At 42.3% G+C, this 26865-nt stretch overlaps 1 protein-coding gene across 2 annotated transcripts; it reads left to right on the top strand.

Moving 5' to 3' along the window:
- The first annotated feature begins 1214 nt into the window (after positions 1–1214).
- naca (nascent polypeptide associated complex subunit alpha) lies at positions 1215–26505 on the top strand. Of its 2 annotated transcripts, XM_068024658.1 has the most exons (9): positions 1215–1315; positions 3071–3142; positions 9703–9792; positions 18191–18276; positions 19960–20037; positions 20652–20798; positions 24172–24300; positions 26027–26149; positions 26382–26505. In XM_068024658.1, the coding sequence occupies exons 2-9, from the start codon at positions 3073–3075 to the stop codon at positions 26394–26396; spliced, it is 738 nt and encodes a 245-aa protein (XP_067880759.1). In that variant the 5' UTR covers positions 1215–1315; positions 3071–3072; the 3' UTR covers positions 26397–26505. The 2 variants fall into 2 exon arrangements, with proteins under 2 accessions (XP_067880759.1, XP_067880760.1); XM_068024659.1 differs by lacking the exon at positions 9703–9792 and having other exon boundaries at positions 1216–1315.
- The last annotated feature ends 360 nt before the right edge of the window (positions 26506–26865 follow it).

Below are 26865 nucleotides of genomic sequence, written 5' to 3' on the forward strand. Positions count from 1 at the left end.
ATCATCTGCAATAAGGTCATGGATGGAAAGTGCATTGTTCACGAGCGAACATTCTGGAGGAAAATGTGAAGAAGGGTAGTGATTGTTGATTCACAGGCAGAGAAAGTTTTTAAATTATGGCCCTTGTGTGTACAGTCATTTAGCATAATGATTTACTATATTTCTAATTCTATCTTTCTTACTGCTTTTTGTCAAGTCCAGAATAAAGGTGGAACCATTTCCCAGTATTCCATCATGTTGCCCTGCAACTTGCAGCTAAAATGTACTCAAAAGCAAACTGCATAAATCTGAGGAAATTACAGAAAATGTTGCATACACGAGTCACTGATACATCATTCTATGTCTCTGACGAACACTCGAAAATAAGTACATTAATTGTAGATTAGACTTAGTGATCAGATTAATCAGTGAACATCATTGGAAACTCAAAACAACTTTCTATGGCAGATTCAGTAGTCGGATACCTGAACCAGCCAGGTCTACAGTACCCTTTAGCACGGTTTATGATTGACTAGTTAGCCTGGAGATGTAGATCTATCAACAAGATCTGGATGCTCCAGATAATTCCACATCAGTGCCCCAACACCCCACCAGGGTGGTCCTGGCTGAACAAGCAGCAAGAAGTATACCATATATAATAAATAAAAACAAGAAATGCTGGAATCACTCAGCAGGTCTGGCAGCATCTATGGAAAGAGAAGCAGAGTTAACGTTTCGGGTCAGTGACCCTTCTTCGGAAGTATACCATTCCTATGTGCTAGTAAACTACACAGCTTTAAATTAGTTAAAGCTCCAGCAGTACTTTGGATGGGTGGTCCCTAAAGCCTCTACTCTGTCAGACAATACCTCAGCTCCTTACACTTGTTTAAGTGGGGTATAACCCTTTGGGAGGATTGTGCATGCTATCAGTACAAAATCTAGCCGTGCAAATTTCTCAACTTGATTTGAAAACTCTTGGACACGCTGCTGGGTTTCCCCACATTATATAGTTGTCTGGCCAAAAAAAGGGGGATTAATTTGGCCCAGGGCAGTTTTTTTTTACATGCGGCGAGCACTGGTGGATATCAATAATGTAGATGAACATAATCCACTGCTAACTTTCAGACTGCAGGAACATTGCGATCCAAATCCTGGAAGACCAGTGACGAACATACCGGAAATGGTTGATCGTGGGTACTTTGACCAATCAACAAACGGAAGGGGTGGGGCTTCAGGGTGGGCGGATGACCCGGAACTACAAGCGCGACTTTTTTAATATCTGTGAAAGAACTCCACTCTCTTTCTCCAGCCATCTTGGATTTGACGAAGTTAGGCAGTAAGTGTCTGTGGAAAATCCACTTCCATCCGTTCATTAAACTATTGACAATGGGTGTAAACTTGGCATTGTAAGAGAAAGGGGTACTTTATACTTTAGATATCGTGAAAATTAACTGGTAAAAGTGGATAAATGAAGTGGTTTAGCGAAAATGTCCAAGGGAGGGCGCAGCAGTAATCTCGTGGTGTCCCAGAAGAAGCAGTTTAATGTTGGAGCGGAGAGGGTGAGAAAGAATCCCAGGGGTCGACGTTTTAGCCCAAATGTGGTGTTTGAGGCCGTGAATAGATTTAGGGGGTTATCTGTTTTCAGATGGCTTCAGTTTGTTGAATATGCTCAAGTAGGCCACGAAAAGTTGTTTCCACCATACCTTTAGGTTGTGTGGGAGCCCTAGTTTGTAATAGGGGGTCGTTTATTTATACAGATCATTTTTAAATTACTTTGGTGGCTTAAGTTATATTTTTCTCCCACTCTTGAAATGTGACCTTTTAGGCTATTTGTGAGTTGATCAGGAAACTTTTCACGTATTTTTTTGTGTTCCGTGCCATTTTGACTTACGGTATTTTGTGTTACTGAATATTGCCTTTCCAAGTACACGCAGCCTCTGGATTTGTCATTAATTTTGCGATCCTATCATTGCAATGAAGTACTAATCATTCAGGATGCCTGCCCCGACCCAATGCTTACCATAAACCTTAACAGATCCGTACATAATGTACATAAAGTCCAAAAACCTGGTTGAAGAAAGTATTAAGTTTTTTAAGCCTAAATGATTTAACTTGAAATCTGGTGTGTAATAATTGAGCTCAAAGGAGCAATGGTCATTGCATAGCTGAGTAAATGGAATATTTTACTGTGATTGACTTGACATATGTAGTTGTATCAAGTATGTGTAACTTCAATATAATTCATTTATGGCCAATAACATTTCAAGCAGCTCCAAATAAAGTAAAATGGAGAATTGTTGCCACTCTATCTAATAATCCTTGTCTACTGTGCAATTGCAATGCCACTTCCTTCATACATTGATTTTCTTTATCCTGTCATTCTCAAGCATAAGGTGCTGAATGATCTGAGCTGGTAGGAGCAGCAGACAGAATTGTTTTCGCATAAGAACAGAAAATGCTGGAAAAACTCAGCTGGTCAGACAGCATCTATAGAGAAACAGTCTGACCAGCTGAGTTTTTCCAGCATTTTCTGTTGGTTTCATAAAAGCAAAAGATGCTGGAAATGTTTTGGAATGCTCCTTTCTGGTTCTGTCTTCAGAACGGAGTTGTATGTCTTTTCTCAGTTTGATTCACATGGTTATGATTTCTCAGTTCCTTGTCTGTCCAGTTTTTGAATGAGATGCCAAATTTAGGCTTGGTCTCTTATTTATCCACCAGCATTAATTTAGCCTTGGATGATTCATCCTCCAGTTTAAATTTGGCTTGCTTTTGCTGTAATATTTCCCAATGAGCATAACTCTTAGGAGCATTGACCATCTTCTGAAATGGTGAGTACCTCTGGTGGGTCCAGTCTTGCAGCAAACAGTCTTTTTGTGCACTATCTACATTTTTGAATAATGCAATTGTGACTCAAAACTTCTGTATGAGGGTTTCACTTTCAAAAACTTTGCCCAAGGTAAGTTTGTTGCAAAGACTGCCACCTTCTTCCTAGCCAGAAATGCCTGGTAGCAGTGGCACTACTTAATCCTTTACATGGGTGCACTTAATTATGGTGAATGGGTTTCTGCTAACTGGATATTTTTCTGTCTAGAAATGCCTGGTGAAGCCACAGAAACTGTTCCTGCCACAGAGCAAGAAATGCAGCAGACTCAAGCTGAAACAGGTTTGTATACATGCTAACTGTGCCACAGGGATCCTTGTTACCTGTTTATGGGTTTTATTTGCATTGTGCCAAGCCAGTTTATTTTTGGCTCATTCATTAGGGTCCCTATAAGCAGTGATCAAGGCTTGGTATATTCATTGTGGGTCAACTTCAGATCATACCTAAAATTAGTGTAACTTTGCTGCCTATTGACTCGTGGTGGCTTTGAAGTACTCAGAATTCGGTGACCCCTCACCCCCCAGGTTAAGTATGTTTAAGGTTTTGTTCATTTTTTCCCATATCTGGTCCATTTCCAGATCCTATTTGTATTCTCCTTCCTCTTCTCTCCCTGCACACTCTGACAAAAGGTGTGTTTCAAGCGACTAAGTGTCCAGCAAGACTGGTATTATACCTCAAAATGCTGAGCCCAGCAATGTATTTATAGAAAATGCGAAGATTGGTAAGTGGAAAGCAGGTTTCTGCTCTCATTCAGTGATCGAGAGAATCGTGTGCTGATGATTAGAAGGTTCCAAGCTGTCTCAGCCTGTCTTTTTTAAATAAGTGTATTGCTAGGGTGTGTTGTGACTTGTGGCCTGATGGGCCATTTCCTGAAGGAGGAGGTGAGTGAAGTGGCCATTTGTACTGCAGTACTATTTAATTTGGAATTGAATGTCAGAGGCAGTCTATAATTGCTTTGGAAAGTTATGAGTTCTCTATTTTTGTGGGGAAATTGAAGAGGCAAGACAAATGCCTTTTTCCTGGGTGGGAGAGTAGGATTTTAAATGGGTGAAATGTTTTGTTTGTACAGTAATGACTTGCTAATTGCCTGTTAATCCAAAAATAGGTATTTAATGTCAGTACACTAGTCTTCACATGAACATTTTCAAGTGGTGCTTCTAAGGGAGAGAATTTATTATAAATTAAATTTCAATTATGAAATATAACACTCTTTCTTACTAAGTTAGTTCCTCCTTCTTGCTGACTTTTCAGGTTCTTCTACACAGGTTTCTGAGGTATAATACCACTGCAGCGCTATTGCAATTTGCAACGATGCTTGAAATTGAGTTGCATTTCTTCTGTAAAAGAGTGCCGTTTTATGCATTGCTGTGCATAGTGCTTGTATGAACATTTTATGCATACTGAGATACAGCTCCACACGTTACAAAATTAGCAGCCATTGCATTCTGTTCAAGCCTTGAGCACTGTTGGTGCATGAAGCATACATCATTGTTGGGATTAATTTGGGGTGGTTGTGGTCAACAGTAAGCAGTCTTGATACTGATCTAAAATTCTCTTGCACTGAAATATAAGCAATGGGTATTGGACAGGATTGCTAATGCCATGCATTAGTTTCATAAAGGAGGACTTGTTTGAAATTGTCAAGTTGACCATTTATACTTGTACTTGATTTAAAACCATTGATATGGCACGAGTAGCCACAGTTTAAAAAGTGGTTTGATGCAATGAAAAATGAGTTTCTACATATTTCACTTGAATTTCATAGTGAAGGAAATGAGTTGCTTGTTTTTAAGTGACATTTTTAATTTTGTGTAAAGTTAAAATGCTGGTGGATATCTCTCTCAAATTTGTCACTGTTGGAAACATGCAACTTTTACATGATCTTAATGAGTCGGCCTTCTTCAGGGCTGTCAAGTTGTTAATCATGCATTCTGAAATGGATTAATACTAATTCAGATAAGTGGCACGTTGGGGGTTATGCAGTGCACTAAAAGCTGTCAAATGAGCATAATCTGCAGCAGTAAAAGTACAAGTGTAAACATCTTTCACTATATATACTGATGGTATTGATGCAAGGCTTCTTGGGTTTTTCCACACTTTCTACAACCATTTAAGGGGCAACTGGACTATTAAAGCATTTACTGAACATCCAATGGGAAGCTGACCATTTTACTGTCAGTGTAACTGGAGCACATTAATGCATGTGGTGATCTGGTGTAAGGATTCATTTTCCCTTTTGGGGTCATGGGGCAGTCAAACCCTAAAGTAGGATAACCTGCACACCTGGGCAGTTTTGGCTTTATATTGGCTGCTTGTAGTACTGTCCCAAATCCTTTACAGCAGAAGAACACAGTGATGTCAGCCCTTCTCCTGCCTCTGGGGGAGAAAGCACTGCTCCGAGTGAATTGACTCCAGCTACTGACTCAACAGAATCGGCTGTTACTGAGGTGGCAAGTGAAGCTTCCCAGACTGAGGCCACCATTGAGAATGCAATGTCTCAGGCTGTTCAGGAGCTTTCAGGTGCGTTGTTAGTGTTAAAGTGGTAGCTTTGTCACCATAACCATCTCTAGTAGCCAGGTTTTATTTCCAGATTCTAACATTATTTTTCAGCTGTTGTCCAATTTCCATATTGAAAATGCTGCTGTGCAATCATTTTAACTGTCCATACCTATTTTGCCTAGGTTACTACAGTAAAGGGGTATAGTGAGTTCTGTCATACGCAGGCAAGTGGGTTTACATCAGTTTTCAATGTGTATGAAAGCCATTACAAGTTTCCTTTAAGTACATACTTCATGATGCTGAAACTGTTATCTTTATTACAGCTGAAGTATCACTGACTTAAACTAAGTCTGTAGGAGAGAGCGAGAACAACTTGTATTTATAAAGTGTGTTCTCGTCTAAGGCCATCTCCAAAGTAATGCACACAAGTGCAGTCACCATTAATATAGGAAAATGCAGCAGCCAATTTGCGCAAAATGAACAATGGACTTGCATTAATACAGCACTTTATCTCCGCATGTCCCAAAGTCCGACATGTTCGAAGAACTAATTTGAAGTGCCATCGTTCAGTCAATTGCAGCAGCTAATTTGCGCAAAATAAAATACAGTGCATGTAAGTTTTGCTTGCATAAAGGTGGTGCCGTGTCTCTGGATTTTTTAAGCGCAACTCATAGTTTAATGCGGCAGCCAATTTGCACAAAATAAGCTAGCACATGCAAGACTTAACTTTGTGTATCGTGTCTTATCTCTTGGGTTGTTGCAAGTGCTTTGTGTGCAAAAGACTACTTTGAAGTTCAGTCACTGAGCAGGCAAATCTGGCAGTCAATTTGTGCAAACCAAGCTGTATGATGAGGTGAGGAGGGGGGGTAGGGAAACTTGCATTAATAGTGCTGCCTTTTGTGATTCCCAAAGTGCTACACCATTAACTATTTTGAAATGAAACCATTGGAATGTAGGCAAATGCAGCAGCCAGTTTGCACTAAGCAGCCAGAAATGATAAAATTGAAGTGATTATCATTAAAACTGGTAGCATTTTTTGCTGGTGCCTGAGGGAATTTGTGTCGTTCCATGAAATTATCAGCTTAAACCCTGGAAAACACAGGGCTTCATTTTTGTGTCTTATTGAAAGGTGGGTTCTCTGGGGCATTCCCTCAGTACAGCACCAGGGTGTCGACCTAGTTTTGTGACTGAGCTGGAACTCTGGACGTCTGGGGCTGCCACATAGCCAGCACGTCTGCCCCTTCAGGAGAGCAGAAAGGGGAAAATGCCACAGAAAGCTGAGCAGTTTAAAAATTACTGCAGGCACATGAACATTTCATGCAATGCTTTTATCAAGCTGTAGTTGATTGTGGTTGAATTTGTTATTTGGATCTTTCTTCATTGGGAGATTGGTTTGCCAAACGGCTGCGTTTATGTGCCTTTCCCTGTTTCATTTGGGACTGGGATTGGAGAGGGAGACGCACAGAATTTAGGGTACACCTTGGGGATCAAATCTTGCCCAGATTTAATCAAGGTTTGGCGGTCTTCATTGTTCATGACATAATATTGAGTAAAACTCAACTGTTAGAGTAAATATTTCCATTTTTTATTGAGTCCAGGTGTGTGGTGCTCTATTAAAAGCAATGCACTAGGGTGACTTTGCTTTCAGTATTAGAAGGTGCTAGCAGCTATTGCATAACTGTATTTGGGTGAAATGTAGGTAAATTGACTTTGAAAAAGTAGCAGCACGAGCGTGAATTGCTACAATTGGTTGCCGTTGATTTTATTTGCCTGGTGAGTTTGGGTGCTTTGCTCTTGTGATGGCTGTCCCTCTATAGAGCTGAAATATTTTATAGTTGGTTGTGAATGGAGAAACTTGAAATGATTAGATATTGAAAGTAGATTGTGAGTTGGCTTTGTTGGCTAGGAATGGTGCTTTGTAAATTGGATCAAGAAACTGGTTTGAGTGACTCTAAATGGTAGTTGGAAACCTCAAGAGGTAACTTATTTGGCCAGCTGAATTATAAACTGAAATTAGGAAACATTTCATGCAAAATACTTCCAAACGTCCACCACCTTTTGCAAGTGGTAATTGATGCTAGATCAATTAATTTTAAAACCGATTTATTTTTTGATACCCATATCTCTAAATACCTTTTTGGTTATGTGGAGATCATGGCAGGTTAGCCATGATCTCATTGAATGGCAGAAGAGGCTTGGGGCTAAATGACCCCCTCCTGTTCCTGTGTAATTACATTTGTGGAACAAAACTGGGACAATATATTTGAAAGATTACCAGCTCATCCAGAATGCATTTTATTGCCCCTAGGATTTTATAATGTAAAGACCATAACACCATTAATGGGAGAGGGAAAATGAAGAGTTAGAGATTATTTGCTTGGGAATGGGAGGAAAAACTCATTGGAAAATGTAGGCTCTTGAATGGCTTGTATTGTGTAATGTTTGACAATATATACCTAACCAGAGATGGTCTTGTCACTGGCTCCTATCCAATACATAAATTGTTTAAATCTAAAGGGCGATTAGTTTTGGAATATTGCATCTGTTGGCTTTTATATTTATCCTCCCATGGTTTGTATAATGCAGCCTTGTTCATGGATGATAGTCTGTTGCAGCCATTATTAAAAGATTCAGTAGCCTGAACTGAATGAGGAACCTTTTTTTTAGTGTAGATACCCTAGAAAATTGGCACACTTGACTCTTTATCTAAATGTATCTAACAGTTATTAACTTTTCAATTGTTACAAAAAGTTTCCCATGACTCTACTGTAATGCATTTCCAATGTTCTAACAAATTTGAAGTTTGCAGGTTTATCATTAGATCTCCATTTTGGTAGACAGTGCTGTGTTGAATCGCTGCTAATTCAAGTTGCAACCTGTGACCCTATGATTATGTTCTTGAGCTTTGAGCCAAATGATTAACTGGCCTACAAATCTACACTTGCATTTTGTTTTGCAGTGCATCTGTACTAAAGTGTATACTACGGTTAAATTTTAGTTTTGTTGGTTGTGTATGTCTGTATTTAAGGTTACTGGGACCAAGGATTCCATCAGGCTTGGAGATTGGGTCTTATTTTTAAATCTATTTGAATCTTAGAGTCGTAGTAGAAATATCTCAGTAATCCTGATGCATCCCTGGTTGGAGAGAAAACAGGATATGTAGACACTGTTGAGCAGAAAGATTTTTTCCCTCCCCCAAATCACTACCTCCTATTGCAATAGCTTGCCTTTGCAAAGGAGTTGACTCCGTACCCTGTGAACTGGTATACAAAAGGGAAATATAGGCACTAGAGAAGGTGCAAAAAAAAATTTAAAACATGTCAGAACTGAGGTTATAATAGGAAAGACTGAACGGGCTGGGGTTCTTTCCTTTTTTTAAGAAAAGGGTATGGGATGATCTTATTAGAAGTCCATAAAATTCTAAAGGGTCTGATAGGGTGGACGTAGAGAGGACATTTCTACTTGTGGGAAATCCTAAACTGGAAGTCATATGAGACTGTCACTAAAATCCAATAGGGAATTTAGGAGAAACTTCTTTACCCAGAGATTGGTATGCATGTGGAATTCTCTACCACAGTGAGTGGTTGAGACGAATAGCATAGATGCATTTAAGGAGAAGCTGGATAAACATGAGGGAGAAAGGAATAGAAGGATATGGTGATGGGGTTCAGTGAAATGAGGTGGAAGAAGGCTCGTGTGGAGCATACTCACTGATGGATCAGTTGGGCCGAATAGCCTGTTTCTCTTCAGTTAATTCTGTGGTACAACTCTCCCACTGAAGCCATTTTAATTATGGGTTTTCAAGCTGGTTCCTGGACTCTTGGTCACCATGTCATCAGATTGCTATTTCTCTTACTAGTACAATATTTCTGTTGCTATGTACTAATGGTTTCTGAAATGAAAGCACTGTTTTCCTTTGCCTGGCTGACCCTCTTGTTTTGAAGTTAGGATGTGATCCCTGGGAGAATCTATTTGCACAGAGAGCCTTGAAAAGCCCTGGTCTAAACTAAAATGCGAACTGACAGCCTAGAAGATTAGTATCCACTATTGTTAACCTATTGGTATTTAAATACTTTGTACAAAAAGTGCTGTTAATTTTGATTTTTACAGGTACAGATTGGTAAACCCTGTCAAATGCTACAAATGATCAAAACCTGTTAAAAGCCCAGCAGAAATGGTGTGCAAAAATGTTAATTCAGTTTGATTCTTTTGAGGTTCTGGCTTGTTGTAAAACTAAGCATTGTGAATTACACATTTATATGTAACCGTATCTGGGTTTAATCTAGACTGTAGGTTTGCTTTTAAGGTTTGTCTGTAACTCATGTTATCACTCCACTTTCTAGCTGGGGCTGGTGCTCCTGCCTCAGAAGCTCCTGCTGTGCCTGATGCAGTCCAAGCATCTGCATCTCCTGAGAAGTCTGTTCAAACTGCAGGTAGACTGACAATAGATGCCATCTTAAACTAACAGTGATCTGAGACTTTCAGTTCTGCTAACAACCTCTTGTTTGTTCTTGTGCACTAGAGTATTCTCAACTGCTATAACCACTCCATTTGAAGTAGGTGATGACTTGGGTTTGCAGTCTTTTCACCTCTGGATTCAGCCCAAACTGGGATTATGGTTTCTTGTGACAGCTATATGGGTCCTAAGTGGTTTGACAGCTGATTCAGTCAGTGCAAGACACGGCATGAAACTCCCTAAAATAAATTGGGGATCTTGCTCATGCTCCTAGGGGAACTGAAACCCATATCGGTACAGTAGGAGTGCTTTATCTGAAGTTTGGTTTGAGAGATCTATTGTGACAAAGTTGGGAGTTTTACTTTGCATTTGTTTTCTACCTGATCTGGGGATACTTGATGCCAGCTCTGCCAAAATTGAAAAACTCAATTTCCCTAGTGCTAACATCACTTCAAACATTATTTAAAACAATTTAAATTCATATTTACCCCAGCTGTAACTGCACTGTTGAATTATTGCGCACATTCCTGTTTTTTTAAAAAAATTCTCCGAGTGGTGGCTTACGCTAAATTCTGGTTCGACAGTTGCTGGTAGTCCTTTAGGACCTTGTTCCAGTGGCTGTTTGTCATGAGCAAAGACAGTTCTCTTGGCTATTTAATTGGAAGGGCATCCTAGCCAAGCCTGATCCAGTTGTCCTCTGGTATCCATATCTATGCTTTCTAGCTGGGGTGAGGGGGGGGGGGGGGGGCGGTCACTGGGCAAAAATCAGGAGTGAGACACCTAACTTTCACTTTCCCCTTGCCCAGCTCTATCCTGGAAGCTGTAGAGGTCAGCTGTGCCTCAATGCTCCAGTTATGCCATGTGCTGTATATACCATTAGAACAGCTCGGTTTGAAAGTTTTTATCTCCAGGTTGTGTATATTTAAAACTATTACATACTAGAGAGGGCATAGAAATATGACCTATGCATTTAACTTTAGGAGCATTATAAAGTCATGATATTGAATATTGACAGCCACACTATGTTTCTTACATCCAGATCAATAAAGGGGTGCAATTAAATGTTTTGTAATCCTTATCCCATTTTTAAAAATTCAAAAATGTCTCAACATGTGCATATGTATAAGTGGTTAATGCTATCCTGGTCATTCAGTATAATGTGACAAATATCAAGATTATTTTACATTGTAGGGGGTGGGGAGGTGGGCTTAGAATGTCTTCCTGTTTTCTGTCTCTTTCCAATTTTTGTAACTTCTGTTTCTTTAATCAGTGTTGTCAATAGGATTAATTAACATATATTAGCACCAAGATTTGTTTTACCTAAACCAATGCACTTAGTGATTGTGTGATCTCCTTAATTGGTCACATCAAATTACTATCACCACGAGTGACTGACTAGCACTTGGCTGTTTGTTGAAAAATCTTCATTTGAGTGGGCTATTCTACTGGGCTATCTTCCATCTTTCCCTATTGCTCATGCTGACTGGTTCAGTTTCAATCATCAATTATCAAGTCAAAATGTTTGATACTCAGCCATGTATTTTTGGGTGGGGGCTATTCAAATCTAATTGCACAGGTACAATTTCAAAACTTAGACACCAAATAGGGGAGTGTAGTTAATATAAAGGAAGAATGTGACAAATTACATGAAGACATTGAACTTGCAGAATGGGTGTGTAATTGGCAATTGAGTTTCAATATAGATAAGTATGGGGTGGTGAATTTTGGTAGCAAGGGTAGAGGCCACATACTGCTTGGGTAATCTAAAATGGGGGAGAGGAGCAAAGGGATCCAGGGGTACAAATAACACATCACTAAAAGACTGTTAATACGGCCATTTTTTAAAAAGCAAATCAAGCACTGGGGTTCATTTCGACGGGATAGATTTGAAAAGCAGGAGTTATGTTAAACTCTTACAGAACCTTGGTTAGACACCAGCCAGAGTTCTGTGTACAGTTCTCCATATTCTGCAAAGGATATAGTCATTGCAGAAGATGCAAACGATGATACCAGAACTGCGGTTACACTTATCAGGGAAGGCTGAGGGTAATAACGTCGCAAGGTTTTTTTTCCCCTGTTCATGAGATATGGGCGTCGCTGGCTAGGCAGGCATTTATTGCCCCATCCCTAATTGCCATAGAAACATAGAAAATAGGAGCAGGAGTAGGCCATTTGGCCCTTCGGGCCTGCACCGCCATTCATAAAAGATCATGGCTGATCGTCTAATTCAGTACCCTGTTCCCACTTTCTCCCCATATCCTTTGATCCCTTTGGCATAAAGAAATATATCTATGTCTTCCTTGAATATATTTAATGACTTGGCCTCCACTGCCTTCTGCAGTAGAGAATTCAACAGGTTCACCACCCTCTGAGTGAAGACGTTTCTCCTCCGTTCTAAATGGTATACCCCGTATCCTGAGACTGTGACCGCTGGTTCTGGACTCCCCAGCCATTGGGAGTGTCCTCCCTGCATCTAGCCTGTCTAGTCCTGTGAGAAGTTTATAGGTTTCTATGAGATCTCCCCTCATTCTTCTAAACTCTAGTTAATATAGGCCTAGCCGACCCAATCTCTCATATGTTAATCCTGCCATCCCAGGAATCAGCCTAGTAAATCTTCTTTGCACTCCCTCCATGGCAAGAACATCCTTCCTCAGATAAGGAGACCAAAATTGCACACAATACTCCAGATGTGGTCTCACCAAGGCCCTGTATAACTGCAGTAAGACATCCTTGCTCCTGTGCTCAAAAGGCCCTCGAAGGTGGTGGGGAGCTGCCTTGAACTGCTGAAGTCCTTGGGGTGCAGGTACACCAAAAGTGCTGTTAGGAAGGAAGTTCTAGGATTTTGACCCAGTGACAGTGAAGGAACGGCGATATAATTCCATGTCGGGATGGTATGTGGCTTGGAGGGGAACTTGCAGCTGGTGGTCCCATGCATCTGCTGCCCTTGTTCTTCTCGGTGGTAGAAGTTGCGAGTTTATAAGGTGCTGTTGAAACCTTGATGAGTTGCTGCAGTGCATCTTGTAGATGGTACACACTGCTGCCACTGTCGGTGGTGGAAGGAGTGAATGTTGAATATTTGTTTGTGGATGGGCTGCCAATCGAGTGGGCTGCTTTGTCCTGGATGGTGTTGAACTTCAGTGTTGTTGGAGCTGCACCCATCCAGACAAGTGGAGAGTATTCTGTCACACTCCTGACTTGCGTCTTGTAGATGGTGAACAGGCTTTGGGGAGACGGGAGGTGAGTTATTCGCTGCAGAATTCCCAGCCTCTGACCTGCTGTTGTAGCTGCAGCATTTATGTGGCTGGTCCAGTTCAGTTTCTGGTCATTGGTGACCCCCCCCCAGGATGTTTGATAGTGGGGAATTCAGTGATGGTAATTGAATGTTAAAGGGAGGTTGGTTAGAGTCTCTCGTTTGAGATAGTCATTGCCTTGCACTTGTGTGGCGTGAATGTTACTTGCCACTTATCAGCCCAAGCCTGGATGTGGACACTGGCTGCTTCAGTATCTGAGGAGTCACGAATGGTGCTGAACATTGTGCAATCGTCAGCGAACATCCCCACTTCTGACCTTGTGATGCTTCACAGGAGCATCATAAAACAAAATATGACTACAAGGAATGGTTGAGGCACATAACATTGGCCTATTAAAGGGCAAACTAAATAAGGGTATGAGGGAGAAAGGAATAGGACATGTTGATGGGTGAGATGAAGGGTGGGCGGAGGCTTGTGTGGAGCATTATTGGCAAAAGACCAGTTGGGGCAAATGGCCTGTTACTGTGGTGTAGATTTGATGTAACTGAGCATTTCTTTTTGTAGTTGACATTTTATGAAAACTTCATACTTAAATCCTAATGACAACACTTCTCTTTATGCTCCTATTGATGGTTTTTTGGTTATCTTCAACAGCTACTATTGAAACCTGTTCTGAGCATGAATCAGTTTCTTCAGCCAGTGAGTACATACAGGCTGAATATGAATCCAGCAGTGCCAATAAGATGGAGCTTCCGGCTGCTACTGATTTGCATGGCCCTGATCTTCAGCTTCCATCCCCCCAAGCCACTATCAACAATCATTTTTCATCCCTGTCTGCTTCTGTGCTATCTCTTGTTCAACCTCCTTTAGAGTTGTCTCTATCTGCTATCCCTATTGTTTCTACTGAGATGCTGCCTTCACCTACTGCTGGCCCTACAACTGATCAGCCACTGTTATCCACTGACTGTACTGATGCTGTTGATGGGTTGGCTTCATCTGACCTGGTTGCTACTTCTGTTATGTATTTGTCTGCTGACCCAGTTGCTGCTGCTCTTGTTGATCAGTTGACTTTGTCCACTGATCCAGCTGCCTGGTCTGGATTGACTCCGTCTAATAGTACTGCTGTTCCATTGGATGCTGAAGTAGGTTCTGACTTAAGACTGTCCCCAGCTGACCATATTACTATTGCCAATGATATTACCTTGCCTGCCTGCACTGTTACCACCACTGTAACTACAGCTAATGCAGTTGATTGCCCCACCATTAATCAGCTGCCCTTGCCCACTGACACTCCAGCTACCATTGTGATGCAAAATCAGCATTTGACTGATCTGGAGGCAACTGATTTTTTGCCTGAGTGTCTCAAGGGTACTGATGTTGCCCTTGATGGTCTACTTTCCTGTGACCATATTGCTGTTCCTGTCGAGCCCTCTGCTCCTACAGTTGCCATTGATCAGGTGTGTTCACTTACTGACCCTCTTGTTTCCTCCACCAATGATGGGCAGCTTTTGGCTGATGAAGTTGCCATTCAAGGAGGGCTGTCTTCATCTGATATTACTACAGCTACCATGCCATTTCCTGCTAATATTGCTACTGATGGTCCATCTTCATTTGATCCTGTTATTTCTGTTGTGCCTTTGTCTATTAACTCAGTTGCTGCACCGATAGTTCATCCTTCAACTGCTGACCTCAATGATGGACTGCCTTTATCTGCTGACTCAGTTACTACCAGCCCTGGACTTTTTCCATGTGACAGTATTAGTGCCACCACTGCCCTTCAACTGCCTTCAATCATCGATCCTCGAGTTGCCTCTGGCATGGACATCAAGCCTTTGGCTGACGAAATTGCTGAAACTACTGCTGCATCTTTACCCAGTTATGCTATTGTTACTTCGGATGGACCCTGTTTATCTGCTGCTGTTGTAATACCTTCTCCCATTGATGCAGTTGCTGTCGACGTGGCTGATCGCTCGCCTGTGCCCCCCGACGCGGCTGATCGCTCGCCTGTGCCCCCCGACGCGGCTGATCGCTCGCCTGTGCCCCCCGACGCGGCTGATCGCTCGCCTGTGCCCCCCGACGCGGCTGATCGCTCGCCTGTGCCCCCCGACGCGGCTGATCGCTCGCCTGTGCCCCCCGACGCGGCTGATCGCTCGCCTGTGCCCCCCGACGCGGCTGATCGCTCGCCTGTGCCCCCCGACGCGGCTGATCGCTCGCCTGTGCCCCCCGACGCGGCTGATCGCTCGCCTGTGCCCCCCGACGCGGCTGATCGCTCGCCTGTGCCCCCCGACGCGGCTGATCGCTCGCCTGTGCCCCCCGACGCGGCTGATCGCTCGCCTGTGCCCCCCGACGCGGCTGATCGCTCGCCTGTGCCCCCCGACGCGGCTGATCGCTCGCCTGTGCCCCCCGACGCGGCTGATCGCTCGCCTGTGCCCCCCGACGCGGCTGATCGCTCGCCTGTGCCCCCCGACGCGGCTGATCGCTCGCCTGTGCCCCCCGACGCGGCTGATCGCTCGCCTGTGCCCCCCGACGCGGCTGATCGCTCGCCTGTGCCCCCCGACGCGGCTGATCGCTCGCCTGTGCCCCCCGACGCGGCTGATCGCTCGCCTGTGCCCCCCGACGCGGCTGATCGCTCGCCTGTGCCCCCCGACGCGGCTGATCGCTCGCCTGTGCCCCCCGACGCGGCTGATCGCTCGCCTGTGCCCCCCGACGCGGCTGATCGCTCGCCTGTGCCCCCCGACGCGGCTGATCGCTCGCCTGTGCCCCCCGACGCGGCTGATCGCTCGCCTGTGCCCCCCGACGCGGCTGCCACTGTAGTTGACCAACTGACTTTGTCTGCTGTACCTTTAGTTCCATTCACCGTAGACAAGCAGCCTTCATGTGATCCTATGGCTGTTGATTGTCTGCCCTTATCTGCCCCGAATACTGCCACCTTGCCTTTGCCTATTGACACAGTTGCTCCCTCTGGGATGCCTTTAGCTCAAACTGTGGATGATGCCATAAATACTGTACCTTTGTCCACCGATCCCATTGCTTCCAGTGTTACTGGTGGGCTGCTTTCAGCAGACAACCATCCAGTTGCCTCCATTAATAACACTAATCTGCCATTGTCAGTTAATCCTCTGGATGTTACTGTGGATGAGCTGTCCACTGACCCTCCAGGTGTTGTCCCTCTAGAAACTGAGGTACAGGTTGTGGTACCTGTGTGCATTACTGAAACATCTTCAGCAATCAGTGCCAATGATGAGTCTCTCAATCCTCAAGTTGATGATTCTTCTGTCCACCTCGCTGATGAGCCACCTATGCCTGCCATTGACCAGACACTGACTGTAGTCCCACCTGTTCAACTGCTTCAATCTCCTGACCTGCCTCTTTCAGAGCTACACCCCCTTGTCATTCAGCTAACCTCATCTGACCAAGTTGCTCAATGTACTGACTTGCTTCTGTCTCTTGACCCTTCTGTTAATGCACAGCTTCAGCCACCTTTGCATGCTGCCACCAGACTGCCTCCCTCTCTGCCTGTTGCTGACTATTCACCTCATGAAATGCCTTTATCCACCAAACTTTCTTTATCAGAATCTACAGCACCTATCACTGATTTTCCATCATCTTTCACTCTTCCATCTGCCTCTGTTCAACTCACTACCCCATCCCCTGAATCTTCAGCTGCCCAAATTCATGATGATGAGATGCCACCATTGATTCCTGCTATCGACGAGACTACCCTTCTTGATGCTCCTGCCCTGCCTGTTATTGAGAAGGCAATTCCCAAGACTGCTTCAGCTGGAAAGGAGCCTGTGGTGAAGCAGAATGATGAGGGTATTTAGTTTGGTTGGGGTGTGCATGTAGTAGTGTCCTGCCTAGTTGCTCTGGGAAGTAAGGCTTGTCCTGTTAAAGTTCACATTTAGGAACGGCTAACTTTTAAGTGGAGCACTTGGACTCTGTGAAGGCGTGTGTTTTTATTGAATATATTTCTTGTGTCTGCCAGCATGAATAGGGCAGCTTTAAGTTAGTCTGTCCTTTAGCAAAGGCAAGTGGTGTGAAATCTGTACTTTATGTAAAATATATAGCCCAGAATAATTTGAGAAAGCTAATCATTAGCAATAACTATTTTATTTGTAATATGGGGGAAGGGAGAAAGATAAGCTGTAACTACCAGGTATTGCATGCCCTCTTTGAATTTATCAAATGTATCAATTGTCTTTGGTAATCTTTCATTTGAGGAATTGCTGTATCTTTTGGAACAGGTTAACAGACATAATGTACAAATTTCAACTCTGTCCACAAGATGTTTACAGCTTGCATACTAATGGAAACATGGAGTCCACCTTTTTGTTTCTTCACTGTTTTATTTCACTAGTGGGGACTTAACACTTGAGTGAGCTGGTTTTGAGTGGTTAATAGTACACTAATCTTTTATTAACACCATGCTACACGTGCTAAAACTGGCCTGCGTAACTCAACCTGTGAATATTTGCAATACACTGGTTCTTTTTTTAAAAAAAATCTAATGACCATTATGTACACTTCATACCTGAAGCCTGGGGCAAACTTCAGAGTTTGCGCATATTTTAAAACCCAGATTGTTTTGCAAGTTTGTTTGCTTATTTTCTACACACAGGCTGAGCATTGCAGGTACGAATACGGAGAATTGATGGCACCTGTATAAGTTGGAGTGTTGTGTGGTACCAAGAAATTCACGCTAACCTTGAAGCTTTTATTGCATGGTGTGAAAGCTTAACCAGTAGACAGCATTGTAATATCCAGATCAATGTTTTTCTCCCTTGTCTACAACAGATTGAAGGTAAAAAGTTCCTGTAATGCCACAAAGGTGTTTTCTTTACAGTGTATTATTGGGTTCCGAGGTTTGTTACTTATGGCTTTCTAAAAATAGATCATGTCAATGTTGCACCTTTTTAAAATAAAACTGTACAAGGTTAAAGCTTTAGTGTACAAGTTTACACTTTACACGTTAGCATGGCTGCCTGTTAAACATGGTTGTGGTAAATACCATAAAGTGGTGTTCCTTTTTTCCAGACAAGTATCTCACTTTCTTTGAAACTCACTAAAGTGCCACAAACCTAGAAAATGTTAAGAGTACTGTATTAAATATGTAACGTTTTGTAGGGTCTGGGACAGAATCGGACAGCGATGAGTCGGTACCAGAACTGGAGGAACAGGATACAGCGCAGTCAGCGACACAGCAAGCTCAGGTGTGTCTGCAAATATGTGAATGTAAACACTCTAACCCTGTTTCAGAAGGCAAAAAGTCTTGACTGTGTACAGTCCTGTCGGTTCTCGCTTCCTCCAGTTTTAACATTTTTGTTTGGGTACGTTTCCACAAACATGCTCCTCACCAGCCTGCACTGTATCCCACTTTGCTATGTTGTATTCTGAAACCATTGGCTCATACTGGTTGGGATGCCAACAGCCCTCTACGAGCTCCCCCAAATGGCAATTCTACAGGCTATGGGCATGAATATATGGATTTCATAATGTTGCACTAACTACTGTGGGTGGCATGGGAGGGGGTCGTGAATAATAATTGTGGTGAGTTTATTTAATTCACTTACTCCACATGGCCATTCATGTGCCACTTTTTGCCAATCTCATCCAGATATTTGCTTTCACGTGACCTCCCCTTCCTAACTGAAAGGGGATCTGCATGTGTATTGTAAGCAAAAAGATGCTATGTAGTGGAATTTGAATGTTGAATCGCTTGATGGAAGGGGCTGAAGAAGTAGTTAAATATGTACCTTTGCACTAATGTTTACTGTGTAAAAGTATCTTTGATGTATATTGCTGAATAAATAAAGGTTGAAAGTTGTCTGACACAATTGTACAAGTTTCCTTTTGTGAGTGGAATAAAATGGAAATTATTTTACCTCTTCGACTCTTAAGTGCTATGATGTGCTGAGGGTGTGATTAGTATTGACTGTGCCCAGCTGGCAATTCATGGCCTGGAGCCTCCTCCGCATTTGTGCCCAGACACACCCAAGATTTGGGCACTAACAAATTGTGGTTTCGAATTTTGAGCACAAATTGCGCGCATAACTGCAAAACGCTTAAGTCTCGAAGCTCTTTTACATCTGTCCATCAAATCATCCATCTGAATCTCCACACAAAACTGACCATGCCCCCTTGACTCTAAAATGAGTACTATACAGTCGTGCCTGTTTGTGGAGGGATGAGTCATCTCAACATTGCAACCAGATTTTCAAGTACAGCAAGGAAGTCGCACTTTAAATATCCTCACTGAGGCCAGCTGTGTTTTGTTAGCTTTAATGACGTTATGGCATAATTTACATGATATACGAGTCCCATTTAAAAATTGGAAAGCTTCCGCAGTTGACAGTTCTTAAACATGTGATTGGTTTACTGAGTTGACATTTTAAAACCCAAAGAATAAATGTACTGGTGTGGGTTCTGCATTTCCTTGGGGCCCTAATTGTTTATGCTAATATCTCATTTATGCTAATTTTTAAGTTCATGCACTGGGGGAGATACTTGGGCATAATTTTACAGTGGCAAGTTAGCCTCTGCTTTGGGTGCAAGTTCCTGCTTGCACCCATGGAGGGAACTCCCAAGCCACATGTGTTTGGGCTATTTGACTGGGGGCATGGACACCAAAATTATCACATTGACTTTCTCCTTTCTGGCACTACATAGCATCCAGGGATCGGAATTTTGTTCATTTTATTGCTGCTTTAAACGAGAGCTAGCGCCACAGCCTGTCAACTCTGGAGCCCTCCTGGTTTGTATGACTCCATGCCAGTACATGTGCACTTAACGGCTGTAGAGGTGTCCTTGTGCTATATGATAGAAACAGGTATGCTTAGTGTGTTTGTCCCTTGTGGGAATTTTCTTGTGGTAATTTAATTTTTTTTCTTTCAAAGCTTGCAGCAGCAGCTGAAATAGATGAAGAACCAGTCAGCAAAGCAAAACAGAGCAGAAGTGAAAAGAAGGCACGGAAAGTGAGTAAATATTTATTGCAGGTTATTAACAATTTGTGTGGGCAAAAAGCTGTCCATGCTCTGTTTACTGGGGAGAATTGAAACACTTGTCTCTACTACATTTTGTGTAAGATGTAATGGGTTGATTGCAAGAAAGTTTCACAGTTATTTTTGGTTAATGTTTGGAGCATTTATTTAACCTCATGTTAAAAGTCTGGATTATTGTATTTCTATAATAGGCTGGCTAGCTAGTGCATCAATCTATTATAATTTTCTTACATTGAGTTCATGATCTTGGTCTGTTCAGTTGATTGGGTGGGGGCGGTGGTGGGGAGCTCCTGAGCAGAGGCTAAGTGCTTCACATGAGGAAAGAGCCAGTAGTTAGCTCCTGTAACCAGCCACTGCAGCCATGTTGGATACTTGTGTCAATTTTCACTTTGTCTCTAGTGAGTGGTGGGGAGCAGTGTGAAGAAAGTGTTCTGCCAAGCAGCCTCTCCAACTAAATTAAATCTGTTTGCAACTATTGCCTTACCTTCTTGCAAGATTTTTTAAAACTGAACAATAGCCATTGGGAAAAGTTGTTAAATTCAGATGCAACTAGAACTCTTTCCTGAAAGTCCTTGTTTTTCTTGCAGGCAATGTCAAAACTAGGGCTTCGCCAGGTTACTGGGGTAACCAGAGTCACGATAAGAAAATCTAAAAACATCCTGTTTGTCATCACAAAACCAGATGTCTACAAGAGCCCAGCATCAGATACCTATATTGTTTTTGGTGAAGCCAAGGTAAACTGTTACTGTGCAATATTGGGGCTTTTGTCTAAGTCTGTTGCCAGCAAAATGTGGGAATGAAGGTCCTGTTGTGAAGCTGTGACCTTAATGCTTATTGCAGACAAATGGCAAAATTTGTCTCCTTTCTTTTTGCTGACATTGTGATATCTGAAATAATCAGTGAAGCTACCCTGTTTGCATAGTTTGGGCTGCCCAGAACAACTTTTTGAGTGGGTCTCTTTCGCCCCCACCTGTCAATGTATTGGTTTTCTTGGCTCTAGGCTCCTTGTGTCCCCATGCTGTGACCAAAGTCAGTCATATGATGTTTGGAGAGGAGAGAGAGGGAAAACAATGAACAAAGAAGGAAAGGCTAAATTTGATTTACATTTCTATGTCTCTAATTCAGTCTGGCTATGAATCCTATTCCTGAAGTGGGTCGCCTGCTTTATTTATACCAATGCTAGTTCAGAGCTTTTTAGGAACATGGGAAGATAGGAACAGGAGTAGGCCATTCAGCCCCTCGAGCCTGTCCCGCCATTCAATGAGATCATGGCTGATCTGCAGCCTAACTCCATATACCTGCCTTTGGCCCATATCCCTTAATATCTTTGCTTAACAAAAATCTATCTATCTCAGATTTAAAATTAACGACTGTTCTAGCTTCAACTGCTGTTTGTGGGAGAGAGTTCCAAACCTCTACCACCCTTTGTGTGAAGAAGTGCTTCTTAACATCTCTCCTGAACGGTCTGGTCCTAATTTTTAGACTATGCCCCCTAGTTTTAGAATCTCCAACCAGTGGAAATAGTTTATCTTTATCTAGCCTGTCTTTTCCTGTTAATATCTTGAAGACTTCAAACAGATCACCCCTTAACCTTCTAAATTCTAGCGAAAACAGGCCTAATTTGTGTAATCGCTCCTCGTAACTTAACCCCTGTAGTCCAGGTATCATTATTGTAAATCTATGTTGCACTCCCTCTAAGGCCAATATATCCTTCCCAAGGTGTGGTGCCCAGAACTGCTCATAGTACTCCAAGTGGGGTCTAACCAGGGTTTTGTACAGCTGCAGCATAACCTTTATCCTCCAATCCTCCAGATATAAAGGCTAGCATTCCATTAGCCTTTTTGATTATTTTCTGCACTTGCTCGTGGCATTTTAAAGATCTATGCACCTGAACCCCCAAGTCTCTTTGGACATCCATTGTGCTTAACCTCTTCCCATTTAGAAAGTACCCAGCTCTATCCTTTTTTGGTCCAAAATGGATAACCTCTCACTTGCCCGCATTGAAATCCATCTGCCACAGTTTTGCCCGCTCACCTAGTCTGTAAATATCTCTTTGCAATTTTATGCTATCATCTAGACTGTCTACAATGCCACCTAACTTTGTATCATCAGCAAATTTGGATATATGACTGACTATGCCATCATCCAAGTTGTTAATGAATAATTGAGGCCCCAACACAGATCCCTGAGGGACACCACTAGTTACATCTTGCCAATCGGAGTACTTGCCCATTATCCCCACTGTCGCCTACCACTCAACCAACTTTCTAACCATGTCAATAATTTGCCCTCAACTCCATGGGCTTCTACCTTAGTTAACAGTCTCTTATGTGGGGCTTTATCAAATGCCTTCTGGAAGTCCATATAAATAACATCCATAGACACTCCCCTGTCTACTACCTTAGTCACCTCTTCAAAAAATTCAATGAGATTTGTCAGGCATGACCTTCCCGTCATGAATCCATGCTGGCTGTCCCTGATTAACTGAAATTTTTCTGGGTGTTCAGTCCCCCTATCCTTGATTATAGACTCCAGCAATTTTCTCACCACAGATGTCGGGCAAACTGGACTGTAATTTCCTTGTATTCCGAAGAAGGGTCACTGACCCAAAACGTTAACTCTGCTTCTCTTTCTACAGATGCTGCCAGACCTGCTGAGTGATTCCAGCATTTCTTGTTTTTATTTCTGTAATTTCCTTGGTTCCTCCTGTCACCCTTCTTAAAGTGGAGTGACATGTGCAACTTTCCAGTCCAGAGAGACCACTCCTGAATCTAGGGAACTCTGAAAGACTATAGTTAGGGCATCTACAGTGTGCTCCCCTACTTCCTTTAATACCCTCGGATGGAAACCGTTAGGTCCTGGGGATTTCTCACTCTTTAGTTCCATTAATTTCCTTGTTACTGATGATTTACTTACGTTAATTGTATTAAGTCCCTGTCCCCTATCGGCTGTGAATTTTTTCAGGACTTCCGGCAAGTTATCCTCCTTTTCAACTGTAAATACTGAGGCAAAGTAATTGTTCAACATGTCTGCCATTTCCCCATTATCAATGACAATATCTCCATTTTCAGCTTTTAGTGGGCCTACATTGCTCTTGACCACCCGTTTTCCCTTTATGTAACTATAATATTTCTTATTGATTTTGATGTCCCTTGCAAGTTTCCTTTCATAATCTGTTTTAGTAGCTCTTATAAGCTGCTTTGTGACCCTTTGCTGGTCTTTGTATCGGTCCCATTCGGCCGGATCTGTGCTGCGTTTTGCATTTTTGTAAGCCATTTTTTGTTTTATGCTATCCCTAATCTCTTTAGTTGTCCATGGCTGTTTTTTGTGTGAAGTGGAGCTTTTTCCTCTCAGGGTATATACTCGCTCTGTATTTCGTTAAATGTTTCTTTAAATATTCTCCACTGTTCTGCAGTCGATCGACCCAGTTTACCGTGGACAGTCTCTGTCTCATCCCGGTAAAGTCAGCCTTACCCAAGTCTAAAATTCTAGTAGCTGATTTGTGCTTTTCGCTTTCAAACGCTACCTTGAATTCGATCATGTGATCACTATTTGATCATGCACAGTTAGGCTACTTTTACTCACACTTTTCCACACATTCCCACGTATGTAGCAAACATCTTTCAGTTGAGATTCTATTTCTGCTTATCCTGTCTAGTAACTAGTAATCCAGAGTCCCTGGCTAATTCCCTGGGGACATGGGTACATGGGTTCTGATCCCACCATGGCATAAAAATCTGAAATTGAAAGCTAGTCTCAATAATGATGTCATGACACCATCGTTGATTGTTGTAAAAGCACATCTGGTTCACTAATGTCTTGGGGAAGGAAATCTGCCATCCATATGTAGTCTGCCCTATGTGTGACTCCCGACCCACAGCAATGTGGTTGACTCTTAACTGTCCTCTGAAATGGCCGAGCAAGCTATTCAGTTATCGGGCAATTGGAGACGGGCAACAAATGCTGGCCTTGCCAGTGACGGCCATATCCCATGGAAGAATTTTTTAAAAACTAATGCTGTTGCATTTAAAAGTGTTTTCTTGCAATGGTGAGAAAGTGATGGTCCTTGTGTGATGAAGGTAACTTAATGTTTGATTATCTGCTTAGATTGAAGATCTATCTCAGCAAGCTCAACTGGCTGCTGCAGAGAAATTTAAGGTACAGGGCGAATCTGTTGCCAATATCCAAGAAAACACACAGACTCCAACTGTACAGGAGGAGAGCGAAGAGGAGGAGGTATGTTTATTTCCTATTGTCTTGAGTTTGTGAACACCACACACACTACTGCCCATATCAGATCTGGTATCACTTCAGTTTCGTTCTGGATCCAAATTATGTACAGGCTAGTAATGGTTGCAGGTGTGCCTCAGGAACTAGGAGTAGGCTATTTGGCCACTTAATTGAATCATGGCTGATCTGTATTTTAACTCCCAACTTACCTGTCTTGGTTCTGTAATCCTTAATACCTTGCCTAATGAAAATCTATCTCTCAGTTTTGAAATTTTCAATTGACAGACCTTGACAGTCTTTAGGGGAAGAGTTCCAGATTTTCACTACCCTTTGTGTGGAGGGGGAAAGTGCTTTCTGACATCACCTTTGAATGGCCTGGCTCTAATTTTAAGTTTATGCCGCCTTGTTCTGTTCTGGACTACACCCTCTTTTCTCTTTTTCCCCACCCCCACCACTCCTGGCCAAAACCATCTGTCTCCCCTATCAAATCCTCTAATCTTAAACTCCTCAATTAGATCACCCCTTAATCTTCTATACTTGAGGGATTGCAAGCTTAATCTATGTAGCCTGTCCTCCTAATTTAACTTTTAGCTCTAATATAATACTGGTGATCTACACTGCACCCCCTCCATAGCCAATATCACCTTCCTGAGGTGCAGTGCTCATAACCATTTGTCTTTTTAAATATGGAACAGCCTTTTATTTTAAATAAACATTGCAACTTTCTCCCCTTTTGAGGCATTTACTTGTGCTTTGGAACCATCACCCTTCAGTGATTCAGTTAAGTGACTGTTCATGTGTAATCCTCAATTGAGCATTGCCAGGCTATCTAGTTGTGGAGGGCGGCGCAGTGGTTAGCACCGCAGCCTCACAGCTCCAGCAACCCGGGTTCAATTCTGGGTACTACCTGTGTGGAGTTTGCAAGTTCTCCCTGTGTCTGCGTGGGTTTTCTCCGGGTGCTCCGGTTTCCTCCCACAGCCAAAAGACTTGCAGGTTGGTAGGTAAATTGGCCATTATAAATTGCCCCTAGTATAGGTAGGTGGTAGGGAAATATAGGGACAGGTGGGGATGTGGTAGGAATAAGGGATTAGTATAAATGGGTGGTTGATGGTCGGCACAGACTCGGTGGGCCGAAGGGCCTGTTTCAGTGCTGTATCTCTAAACTAAAAAAACTAAACTAAACATAGTTGAACCTGATGCTATCCACATGCTGTTGAAAGTGGGCAGTGATCAAAAGTGTTTGGATCCTGGCAGAAATTGGCTAACTCAGCTGAGACAAGGCAATAAACCTGGAGCCTACCTGTTCTGTATGGCCCACTAACATTATTAAATTACATCAGCCATTGATGATGGAAGGGGTAGAAAAGATCCAATGGGATGTTTTGAGCTGCAGTCAAGGGGCAGGAATATACTTCGAGGTGTTTATTCATTAAATGCAGCTGAGAATTTTGAGCATTCCATTGGCATTTAATCTAGATTATTTAGTTCAAACTGAAGCACCTAAATGTAATTTGTAGTGCTACCATGTATACACCTAGAAATTTTGCATTATCTGCCTGTTTTTATTTGAAATAACTTTTGAATGCTGTCTTGTGCTATTGTGAACATATTGTGCCATTTAGACGGATGTAGTTTCACTTTGTGCTTTCTTATACGGGTGGGAATGGTATGTGGCATTGTTTGACTAAAGTTGGAGGAAATAAAACAACTTTTTTTTAAAAACTTTCTTGAGGTTGATGAGACTGGTGTGGAGGTCAAGGATATAGAACTCGTCATGTCCCAAGCCAATGTGTCTAGGGCTAAGGCTGTCCGAGCATTGAAAAACAACAACAACGATATTGTAAATGCTATTATGGTAAGTTCTCTTTACATTTTGTTTAATGGTGTGATCTGGGTGGAGGAGGACGTTGTAATGATTGTTGACTTTAAAAAAATATATATATAGACAGGATTGTTGTAGTAATGCTGGAATCTACAATGAAGAATAGCTGTTTCAAATTTATTCTACTGTTGTAACTGCTTTAATCTGTATGGTTGGATGTGATGTTGAATATCCTATGATTCTGATAACTATTTTATTTTTGCAGGAGTTGACGATGTAAACATCGGAAAATGCAGGAGTGGTTAACAGTCCCTTTGGTGCAGCTTCAGTACATTTGTACCATTTATATTGATAAACTTCAAATAAAAATGTGGCTTGAAATAGTTAAATTTGTTTAGACTGGTTTCTTGTTGCCTCGTGCAAATTTAAGTAATGAAAAAGGTTCCTTTTTGTAAGTAGGTACTACATAATACGATTGGAATAATGCCTAAGGTTTGCACTTGCTCAGACTTTGCAGTCTGTAAATGTTTTGACACAGGTAAAACATAACACAATTGCAGCATTAAGATTTCCTGTTGCTATTTATCAATTGTATTCTTGACCAATTGCCTTCAAGTTTTGACCGTGTAATTCAAATGCAGTGAATGCTGGTATACATGAATGTTGTTTCTCATGGGACACTGACCACAACCTTTTAATGTACAGTGATATATATTCAATGTTAAGGATAAACCTGTTGGATTAACCAG

The sequence above is a fragment of the Heterodontus francisci genome, chromosome X (genome assembly GCF_036365525.1).
Source record: "Heterodontus francisci isolate sHetFra1 chromosome X, sHetFra1.hap1, whole genome shotgun sequence".
Taxonomy (NCBI): domain Eukaryota; kingdom Metazoa; phylum Chordata; class Chondrichthyes; order Heterodontiformes; family Heterodontidae; genus Heterodontus; species Heterodontus francisci.

Bases quoted from the DNA above. Each gene is read 5' to 3' on its own strand.
- naca (XM_068024658.1), top strand. From the start codon at position 3,073: ATGCCTGGTGAAGCCACAGAAACTGTTCCTGCCACAGAGCAAGAAATG. The intron at 3,143-9,702 runs GTTTGTATACAT...TCCACTTTCTAG, and splicing joins GCAGACTCAAGCTGAAACAG to CTGGGGCTGGTGCTCCTGCC. The intron at 20,799-24,171 runs GTAAACTGTTAC...TTATCTGCTTAG, and splicing joins TTGTTTTTGGTGAAGCCAAG to ATTGAAGATCTATCTCAGCA.